This window comes from Crotalus tigris, unplaced genomic scaffold (assembly GCF_016545835.1).
Source record: "Crotalus tigris isolate CLP2741 ecotype Arizona unplaced genomic scaffold, ASM1654583v1 scf7180000024506.7606697, whole genome shotgun sequence".
NCBI lineage: Eukaryota > Metazoa > Chordata > Lepidosauria > Squamata > Viperidae > Crotalus > Crotalus tigris.
In genome coordinates, this window is record NW_024100678.1 from 1,590,704 (window position 1) to 1,602,309 (window position 11,606).

Below are 11,606 nucleotides of genomic sequence, written 5' to 3' on the forward strand. Positions count from 1 at the left end.
TTTCTGTTGTTAAGTGAGACATTTGTTAAGTGAGTTTTGCCCCATTTTACGATCTTTCCTGCCACAGTTGTTAAGTGAATCATCACACTTGATAAGTTAGTAACACGGTTGTTAAGTGAATCTGGCTTCCCCATTGAGTTTGCTTATCAAAAGGTTGCAAAAAGTGATCACATGACCTTGGAACACAGCAACGGTCATAAATATGAGTCAGTTGCCAAGCATCCGAATTTTGATCACATGATCATGGAAATGCTACAAAGGTCGTAAGTGTGAAAAATGGTCATAAGACACTTTTTTCAATGCCATTGTAACTTTGAACAGTCACAAAATGAACTGTTGTAAATTGAGGACTAGCTGTATAGCAGGGGTGTCAACTGCCAGCCTGCAGGCCAGATACGTCATTGCCGAAACTGCTGGCAATGGAAAAAAAGTTGCGATACGTCGCAACACGTCACGTGACGTTGCAAGTTTGACACCCCTGTGAGTTTGGCACCTCCTCCTCCTCCTCTACTTCAAGAGACTACACTGACCATTCCTTGGCTAGTAAGTATTTCCAAAACCTGCCTCAAATATATAATATCTGTAAAGCTCACTCACTTCCTTGGGAAGATGTCAACTAGCTGGCAGAAATCTGGAAACATTAAGGCCAGTGGGATAATTTTCTAGCAGTCTGTGAATAGGTGAATTCATTGTCCTTCATCTCAACCTATTACATAGGATTGAATTTCTGGGGGGAAATGAATGTCATTTTCAGCTCCGATAGGAAAGGCAGGGTATCATTCAAACCAACAAACCAAGTTTTGCAACTGTGTATTACAATTTTCTACCAGTTCCTTTTATGCTCTTTAAAAAATATGGATTTTGCAAAGGCAATTCTGCAGAAGTTAGGAAATCACACACAAATTGCCATTGCAGTCCTAACGGCTTCCCTAAAAGTGTTTTTATTTTTTATACTTCTTAAGTGGGATACTTATCTGCCAGCTCATACTTATCTGCCAGCACAAACAGAGCACAGTCTTTGGAGGCAAATTATTCAGCTGAGAATCTCTGAAGAGACAGTGAAAACCCCCATTTCCTGTCTTTGGTGAAGATACAAATTTGCCACTTTGCTCCAATTCTGTTTATGGTAGAGCAAGACGACAATGTTCTTTGGATGGAGAGTGATTACTCTTGGCTTTCTTCTTCTCTATGGTGTGCCTAACTCTTCAACTGGTAAGATCAGGATGTACCTTGAATATTCTGAATAGTTTGCGTAACAGAGGGAATGTTGATCTTCCTAATGCTATTTAATATGGGGTAGGTTGTTAGCTTATGATAGCAATCAGTTGAATAATTCCATTTTCAAAGCCAGGCCATTGCAAAATGTCCTTCAAACAGGTGGATTGTTTTTTTTCCCCCCAACAAATTTATTTTAAAAGAGCGTGACAACTTGATGAATACGTTTGCAACACAGGAGACTCCCAACTTGAAGGTTCTCATTGCTCATATTGCTGTGCTGTGGTTATTGTTATGTTATTATCATGATATCTAATTCTTCCTGCCAGAAAAGCGCAGCATTTCATTTTTATTGCTCATTTTGTACCGTCACCAACAAAACCAATTAAATAAGCCATCAGACGAGAATGCACGAAAAAGCAGAGGCATGAAGCTTAAAAAATCATCTGGGGCTTGATAAATTGCTATCTTGTTCCTTCCATTGCAGGTTTTGTTTAATGTACAATTAAATGAAGCTGCATTAGAAATAGAATGTAGCACTGATATTTAAACTGTTTTAATGTTAAGAAGGAATAGTTAATTTATGGGGATAACTGGCATTTTCCAGGGAAAGAGGAAACACAGTAAATCCTGATGCAAATCGATAGTTGAGTGAGCTAACCACTAAAAATTTTTACTTAGTATTTTCAGCTGCAAGTATGTTTTACTGATAATAACGAGCAAAACAGGCAGATAAGTGGCTTGTTTATGGTCTAATACTGTGTTCACAGGCAAACTGAACCACAAAGTAATTACATTATAGTTCAATGTGCTATTTTAACTTAGCAAAGGTGATTAGTTTATGGTTGAGAGTTGTTGAAAACCAGACAATGGCTTTCATTCTGTAAACTAGGGATTACTATTGTGTTCTGCAAACACACGGTATAAGGCAGAAGGATAACTGAAAGACTGACCCATAATTTGTTACTAAATTTCTTCATATTTTCTTCCCATAGTCCTTCTGCTATTAATTTTTGTCATTGACCAAACATTCCAAAGGTGGGAAGACATCTAGCCCAAATCCCAGCCTAGTTCAGGAAATCCAACCTGCAGGAAAGGAAAATCTACCAGTTTTCAAGACAGTCTAGAGAAGGTCTAGACCTTTTCAAAGCACAATGAGATTGGAGAATATTTTGTTTCTGGACTCCTCAAGAGCAGATAGGAGACTCCACACACATTAAATGCAAAAAACCCTATTAAATAGTTGCATTTGGACATGTTTCAGTTCTTGGCTTGCTATATGTTGCTTGGAATTTACAATGAGGGTGTGCCCTTGTAATTCATCCCTAAGATTTAAGATTTCTGGAAGTGTACAGATAGTCCTCAACTATTTTTCAAAGTTACAATGGCACTGAAAAAAATGACTTATGACCGTTGAAGCATCCCCACAGTCGTGCGATCAAAATTCAGATGCTTAACAAGCTGGATCATATTTATGACAACTGCAGTGTCCTGGAGTCTTGTGATCACCTTTTGTGACCTCATGACAAGCAAAGACAATGGGGAGGCCAGATTCACTTAACAACCGTATTCCTAACTTAACAACTGCAGTCATTCACTTAACAACTATAGCCAGAAAGGTCGTAAAATTGGGCAAAATTCACTTCAATGTTTCACTTAGCAACATAAATTTTCAATTTAATTACAGCTGTAAGTTGAGGACTACCTGTACTCTCTGAACTTTGAGAGGACACAATGGGTACTATATGTTTGTGTGTGTGTCTGTATGTCTGTGCGTGCGTGCGTGCTTTGAATTAAGCAAGATATTCTATCAAAAGAAATAAATCATCTGATAAAATATTTCTTCCCAGACTGAGAGTTTAAAATAATTGTCCATTTGTAAATTGTTATTCTTGCACAGATACCCTTGGGCAGTTGCCTAATTCGTTAATTCAACCTGGATCTCCTTTCCCTGTAAAGACAAATGACCCTGAAGTTCAAAGAGCTGCTAGGCTTGGGGTTTATAGATACAATAACAGTTCAAACGATATCTCTTTGTTTAAAGAATCTCACATAAATAAAGCCACAAGGCAAGTAAGTACTGCTTGATTCTTCCGGCAATACATGCAATTAATTTCTTTTGCTGGTGAAAAATGCAAAACATACCTGCTTTTTTGCCCTTGTCATGGTGGGAGAGTTATTTTTTTTCTTGAGAAATGGTACAGGCCACTGATAAGGAGGTTAACAGTTGTCTTCTCTGTGGAGGCTTTTATTATGCAAAAAAAAAAAAAAACCTTAACCAGTTTATTTCTTAACTTTCAATTTAGCATGAACACTAAACATATTCTATATTCTATTCTATGCTATTTGCCTATGTATTAGGAATCTAAGTCCTAATGCTATGCCTACTGTATATACCTATGCCTATGTATACAACGAATCAAAGTCCTAAAGAGTTCTATAAACCTATCCTAAAGTTGTTTTTCAAAAGACAACCGGACTTCCTTAGTTTTTTTCCTTAAAAAAGTTTCGCTTCTCAATTCAAGTTTCTCGGATGAGAAGTGAAACATTTTCAAGGAAAAAACCAAGAAAGTCCAGTTGCCTTTTGAAAAAGCACCTTTGAGACAACCATGACCGGGAATATTGAGAATCTCCATAGACCCGTGGTGGTGAACCTATGGCACACGTGCCACACGTGGCACGCAGAGCCCTCTCTGTGAGCACACGTGCCATAGCCCCAGTCCTAGGCCTGCAGCTGGGTTTTATACAACCTTATCACTTTAGGTCTACACTGCCATGTGCAAAAAAAAAAAAAGGTTCAATCAATCAATCAATTTCAACTTCCCGCAGGGAAAAAAAAAAGAACCCGCAAAGTTGGAATTGATTGATTGAACTTTTTAGTCCCATCCAGTCTGCCGTTACCACCGCAGCCATGCCCACCCAATGGGCCACACCCACCCAATGGGCCACGCCCACTCGGCACCCGATGATACATAAATGGGTTTTGGGTTGCAGTTTGGGCACTCGGTCTCTAAAAGGTTTGCCATCACTGCCATAGACAGTCTTATAAACAGTTCTTTCCACCTTTGTGCCTGAGCTATACTGTAACAAATTCTATAGCTACCTTAACGTTGGCTTCTGTTGCTGCTAGTTGTTATTCTGAGTGCAACTGAAGCATTGGTTTTGCACAATCTTACACTCAGAAGGGAGGAATCATACAGCAGCTGTGCTTCCCTTTTCAGTTTTCCCACTGTTGGTGTGCTGGAATCCACCCCAGCACCTCTTTTACCGCCAACCGCTCTGCTCTTTCTCTTAGCAGCTGCTGCAGCCTCTCACCTGCACCTTCTTCCTTTTCTCCTCACCCACCCAGGTATCTCCTTCCAGCAGAGACCCCCTCCCCATGCTCAGATGCTATCGGCCTCTTTCTTTTGTAATTGGAGCCGCATGTATGGTCCAGGGCTCCTCCTGAGGTCTTAAAGTCTCCAGGGGAAGGAGAACCACAAAGATAAGGAAGGGATGGTGTTCACTGGTGCAAAACTCTCCTTGCACATTTCGCAAGATGGAAGGTTCCCTTCAAACCACCCTTGCTTCAGCCATTAGTTGTGTTCTTGTTTCCGACTTTCTGAAAGCTAAAGAAAGAAACGAAGCTATTTTTTATTTCTTGGTCCGGCAACTGCCACAACTATGTTGATGACCAGTTAAATCCAGAGTGATAGCCGTACTTTTTTTTACTGCTGTTGCTTCGGGTTCATGTAAAACCAGAAACTTGTTCCAAAGGTCTCCAATTCCTGGCTAGAGTACCGTACTGCTTTTAGAAACCAGGAAATGTACCTAGCATGGACAAGAATCTGTTTTCTGCTATTATAGCCTGTATCCTTTGAAATTATTATCTTTAAAAATAATTACACAAACTATTTGCAGTTCATCTTGTGAATTGTGTGTACTCAACTGCCTCCAGTTTCATCACCATTTCCCCCCCCCCAACTTTTTGACCTCTCTTTGACCTCTGCTTTCTTTACTTTGCCTGTTCTCGGTGCTCTTTAATACTATGAAAACGGATTTCTTTAGATTGTGAAAGGAGTGAAATACAGACTGGATGTTGATATCCGCCGGACTGTATGCAGCAAAAGAATACCGCATCCCAACTTGGACAGATGTGATTTCCAGAAGAACAGGAGGCTGAGAAAAGTATAATTTGTTCAACTTCTTTGTGTTGTTCAAAGAAATCAGGGGCGGGAAGGAGTACTAGATCTGGACTATAAAAATCTGGACAACCATTAGATGGCAGCGAAGATAAGAGTTTTCTGTCTCTCCTTATTGCCTTCTACCAATTGTCCAGAATTTCACACAGGGCGACTGGTAGCAACAACGGAAGAGCTACTTCTCCACAATAAATTCATTTTGCATGGGATTCACCCTAATAGTTTGAATACTCATGCCTTTCTTACTGTCAACAAATAATTCTAGTTCTTGCTATTTAGCAGAAACGACAGAGTTGCTCAATCTCTTGCCAAATTCCTAACTTGAATGGCCTCGGGGTCTGTTTTTCATGCTGTTAGAACAGTGTAAGCAAACACAAGAAATTCTTTGCTTCACTTTCTTATATTTGCATTGTCCAAGTTTCAGGGAGCCGTGTTGCTTCCAGGATAGGTTTGCTGAGCGACCTCAGCAATTGCCCCAAATTCTCCAAATGACACAAAGAATGATTTCATGGAACAGCTTTGAATTTCCCACAGTGAAAAGATGCTAGATGAAAAATTGGGAGGGGGGAGCAATCATTATAAATAATAAATAAAACAACAAACTTGGATGAGCAGGCGTTAGGTAAATCAAATCAGAGAAATGCATAATATAAGTCCTTGCTTAAAATGGCAACTGGGTCTGGCAACTCCATCACTAAGTGATGTGGTCATAAACTGGAAAATTATGTGACTCTGCCAGTTTATGATGGCAGTTGCGGCACTTCCAATTGCTGTTCTTAAGCAAATACAGTGCAATTGTTATGCCAGGAAATCACGTGATCATGTCTTGTGACTTCCTGCGGTTTTCCCATTGACTTTGCTTATAGGAAGCCAGCAGGGACGGCCGCACGACCAGGGGATGATGCAACTGTCTGAAATGGGGACTGGTTGCCAAGTACCCAGATTATGATCACATGCCTATGTGGAGGCTGCGACAGATACAATTTTAAGGACTGGTCAGAAGCCTCCTTGTTCAGCATCGATGTAACTCCAAGTATTGCTGAACAAGTGGCCAGTAAGCAAGGACTACCTGTTTGAAAAGAGCATCATAGAAGGCTTTCTGCTGAGACCTCTTCAACTCTGGAACTACTTCTGACTGCAGTATCCTGTCACTGCAATGGAAGGGATTAAATTGTGCTCAAATATACAAAAGGAAGATGAAGGCAAATTGTCTAGAAGGGATATCCTTCTAAAACAGGGCTCTTCAAACTTAGCCCTGTTATGACTTGTGGACTTCAAATCCCAGAATTCCTCAGCCAGCATGCCTGGCTGAGGAATTCTGGGATTTGAAGTCCACAAGTCATAAAAGGCCAAGTTTGAAGACCCTTGTTCTAAAATATATTAAAAGGATTATACATTACTAATATTTATTGGTTGTGCAATATTTATTTATTATTATATGTATATGCCGCCTGACGCCTAATGATTCTTAGAATAAATTAGGTGGAAACATTCCTTTGAAAGCTGTTATTTTATAAGCTGACATTGCAATAAGTCACTTATCACGTTGACTGCTAGTCTGACTGAAAAAAATACAACATTTTCTTGTCTAACTTTTAAACAGCTGATGATAGAATTGTAAAGGTGTCAAGGCAATTTTCTAGCTTTTCTCTTTAGTCTGATTTAATGCCTTTGTTTGTTCTTTTCCCCCCTCAGATGTTCACATGCAATTTTGAGGTCTGGCTTATACCTTGGCAGCAGAAAGTCCGCATCCCAGTCATGTTCTGCCACTAATTGGTCTCTAATAAACTTTATAGATATTGCATGTTTATTTTTTGTCAACTGATACACCGTAAATTGTCCATAAAGACACTAGATTGCCAACAGCTGTGGAGTCTTTTGCTTTCTTTGCTTATCTTCTAATGGAGAATGACAAAAGTGTACATGATCTTCGTTTTCTCACCTGTCTTGCTGTGAAGAAAACTTCAGAAAACTTCTTTAGGCTTAGATGAAATGATAAGTCATTTGCACAATATGTCCTGGCTATCATGCTACATAAATAGAATATGGATGACTTGAAAAGGAGGCCCAAGGAAGCAAAATGACAAAACAGTGTCATGCCATCAGCTCCACCTCTTTTGTAGAGACCCTGTGATTTTGCATGCAGGTACTAAAAAGGAGCACATGTAACACAAAAGGGGGAGACTGTTTTGGTCATTTTGATGAAAGCATCAAATCCTACAGACATTTCTGAGACAACATGGAAACGGTAAATTAGTTGTGGTAGAACAGATACAGACATTATATAGGGCTAATGCACACATAACAGGGATAATAAGGATCTAACAATGAAATTGGGCCAAGCACAATACTGTAGGATTACTGATACACACGGAAGTGTGTGGGGGAAGTGGGGGAGTATCAAAGAGAAACAAGAACCTATGATATGATGGTAATAAGGAACAGAAACTGCTGTTAATATGCCAACAGCCTCTTCCCTTTTCAAGAATCACTAGAACAGGGGTGTCAAACAGCTGGCCCGTGGGCTGGATGCGTCACACGGAAGCCACACTCACCCCAGCTCCAGCAAGGGGAAAAAAGTCATGATACGTTGGGACACGTCATGTAACGTGGTGAGTTTGACACCCCTGCACTAGAAGACTGGATTCAAGTCATCCATCTCAAGCACAAACCATGCATCAACCTTCTCTCAAACTGTATCTTCCTGAGGTGACTACAACTCCCCATAATTCCTAGCCAGCATGGCTAAAGCTGAGTTTCTGCAAATGGTAATGCTGTGTGTTTAGAACAGGGCTTTTCAAGCTTTTCACCCACTGTACCACTTTTAGGATATGGCAACATCCGAGTACCACCAGTCGCCTAGCAAGGTGTCAAAAACTTGATGACAAAAAAAGGAAAAAAGTGATAAAGTACAGGTAGTCCTCAACTTATAACAGTTCACTTAGTGACTGTTCAAAGTTACAATGGCACTGAAAAAAGTGCCCCCCAAGCCACAGCCGAGCAAGACACCTGCCTGCCCGCCCACCCGTGCTCTTCCTCCTGTCTGAGGTTTTCATTGTTGTGAGCATTTCTGTTGAGGATTGGCAGCGGAGGTGGGGTGTGTGTGTTTGGTTTTTATTCCCCTCGTCTGCTGGGTGGTTGCATCAGGTTTTGGTCACTTCACATGACCCTGGGACACCGTGACAGTCATAAATACAAATTGGTTGACAAGCATCTGAATGTAAATCACAAGACCCTGGAGATGCTGCAACATTCCAGCTGATCGGCCCTTCTTCTGGGCTCAGCAGAAGCACCAGGATCAGTGGTGCTTTCCAACTGATTAGTGCTTCTTCGGGGTTCAGCAGAAGCACCAGGATCAGTGCCGAGCTTCAGCTGGAGCCTGGCGCTGATCCTGGCGCTTCCGCTGAGCCCTGACAACCCTGCAGCTCCAGCCATCTCTCACTCAGGCTTGTGCGGTGCTGCCACCGATTCAGCTCATTCCCCTCCCCCGCTTTTCTAGCGTGGTCACGTACCACCTGCCAAGTGCCAATGTAGCACAGGTGGTACCCGTACTACTGGTTGAAAAGCCCTGGTTTAGAGGGTCTAAGAATGATGAAGGCTGATGGGTCTGCTGCTATTATCACTGCCATTCTTCCATGCATTTAACTAACAACATAATTAGATTGCTATGTCAAGCCTATGCTTTCTATTATTCTTTGGAAAAGAGTGAATAAAATGTTATCTACTAAATTTGACAATAAAAAAACTCCTCTGCAATGTCTTGTTTTCCAACTCTGTAATGCTCCCAATTTAATCAGTTGCAACCTACTCATCAGATACTGTTCCCCATAGGTACAAATGTATTCTTCAGTCTTTAATGTATACAACAATTTCCACAACAAAGAGTGCAGCCTTTACTAGTAATATACTGACCGATTAAGAGGATTAAATTCTCCACTGATTAAGAAGGCAAAAAGACATTTGGTAATCTAATAATTATTACATATATAGTTCTGTGCAAAATTGCCTTTTTAAAAAAAATTGTAAAAATTTCCCACTAAATATCATTAAAGAGCCCCATGAGGCTCCTACTAATACATAAATGGAGTCTGAATGAACAACAAAGTTTACAATTTATGCCATTTATTTCAAAAATAAATCAAAAATAAACTTTGCCATCCAACAATGGCAAAGATACAGAAAATCCCAAAAAAGACAAATATTTTAATAATGAACTATAACACCTATATTTTGATTTGTTTTTATGTTTGACAGTTGAAGTGAAATGGCCAGCTGGTCACTGGGGTTATAAAAAACCCACATATATTCATTTGTTCAAAGGTGAATTTTCCTTTGAATAAGGAAAATTTTCTTTCCATTTTCCATTCTATTTTTAAAATGTGTATTTTAATGGTTTTCAAACCTCAGCAACTTTAAGATGCATGGACTTCAACTCCCAGAGTTGAATGCTGGTTGGAAAACTCTGGGAGTTGAAATCCAGAGCAGCTTAACATTGCTAAGGTTAAGAAACACTGATCTAACTTTTATTCTTTTTTAAAAAAAATGCAGAGCACTCAGCTCAGGCGCCATTGGATTTGGAATAACACCTACCACTTTTACAATTCTGGAGAGTTTTCAATATGAAGAGAATAACAGAGTTGGAAAGGGCCATGGAGATCTTCTAGGGTTGTCCTATCTCTGAAATGGTATAGGGTTTCCTGCCTGAGCAGGGGGTTGGACTAGAAGACCTCCAAGGTCTCTTCCAACTCTGTTGTTCTGTTATTATTTTATTATCATAAATTAAGATTTCCTGATCTTCAAGAGTGTTCCAACTTTGGAGAAATAGCAGTCAGTCCAAGCCCAGATGAATAGAGTTGCCTCTTGCAAAGTCACAAGCAGCAGAAGGAAAAGTGATTTTTCTTCGGCTAACTTTTCATAACAGAGAACTGGAGAGCCTTGGACGAAGCACCAAGAATTTCTAATATAGATATTCCTAGAGTCCCTGAAGAGGAGAACTTAAATTGCAATTAAATTTGAAACATTGTGTGATTACATTAACTGGATATTTTCAAAGGGGCCCTATTGCATTTGGAATGCATTTCTGTCATCAAGATTTTTGTTACGGGCTTGGTGGCTCAGTATAGTTGGGGAATAATTTCTCACTGAGCACTAACAACAACAACAAAAAAACATAGTTTGTTTCCTAGAACGCATTTAGAATGTGGTAGTAATTTGAGAAGTAATTTTTTTACCATCCTTCCTATTAAAAATGGGAAGATTCAGTGGCTGGTTTCTAGTATTATTGGACAAACTGCATTGTGCAATTGGTTATTTCCATAGTCTAATGTGCATTGTGTACAGTATACAGCTCAGTATAATTTCACATGGCCTCTTCCTGCTGAGTCATTGCCTGGTAGTGATTCACTGAAACCCTTAACAGAAATCCACTATATTGAGTGTAGAACAAAGGGAGGTCCAGGTAAACCAAATCTGGTTATGCAATTGTCCTTTAGCAGCTATTAAGGGGGGGAAACCAGAAATGATTGCATAATATAGGGTTATACAGTGCAATCCCTGTCCCTCAGCCCAACATATCTCACACAGTTGTTCCAGAGAAAAATGGGAGCAAGCACAAACTGCTTTGAGACTCTGAACAAAAGGCAGAATGTAACTCTAATGTAAGGTCACTTGACCTTTTTTACCTGCCATTTTGAGAATGAGGATAGGTAACCATGTGATTTAAAACAAAACAAAGTTAATCCGAAAAGCTTCACTCTTTTTGGAGTGAAGGGTAAGTACTTTAATCTGTGTGTGACATCTCTGCTGATGCGCCCCATACTGTATATTGTGCATGCCTTCATCTGTGCTGTTTTTGTACAGAAACCTCCAAAAGAAAGCTATATCCAATTTAAAACCTCTAATTAGGGAAATTGGAGTATGTAATAGCCAGGAATAAAATCGATGAGGTCGTCGGCAAAGACTGTCCAGATGAAGTTGAAAAAAATAAGACGGTTTCCTGCCTTTCGGCTAAGATCGAAGTTAGTACAGTATACAAAAGAAGGATTATGCTGTGTTTGCCCAACCTAGGCGGTTACTTGACTCAACTTTTTGCGTTTCCACAATACGTGCGCCTAAACCAGGGTTGCCTAAACTGTATCTTCGCTGAACATCTGACTGCTACGGAATCGGCGTCTCCTTTAGATCGGTTTTCCCCTCCGCAGCAGATGATTG

The 11,606-nt window shown here is 40.1% G+C and overlaps 1 protein-coding gene across 1 annotated transcript; it reads left to right on the top strand.

Annotated features, from left to right (window-relative positions):
- Window positions 1-972: 972 nt before the first annotated feature.
- LOC120303853 (cystatin-F-like) lies at window positions 973-7,261 on the top strand. Its single transcript, XM_039333721.1, has 4 exons — window positions 973-1,212; window positions 3,116-3,288; window positions 5,263-5,382; window positions 7,092-7,261. The coding sequence occupies exons 1-4, from the start codon at window positions 1,143-1,145 to the stop codon at window positions 7,167-7,169; spliced, it is 441 nt and encodes a 146-aa protein (XP_039189655.1). The 5' UTR covers window positions 973-1,142; the 3' UTR covers window positions 7,170-7,261.
- Window positions 7,262-11,606: the final 4,345 nt, after the last annotated feature.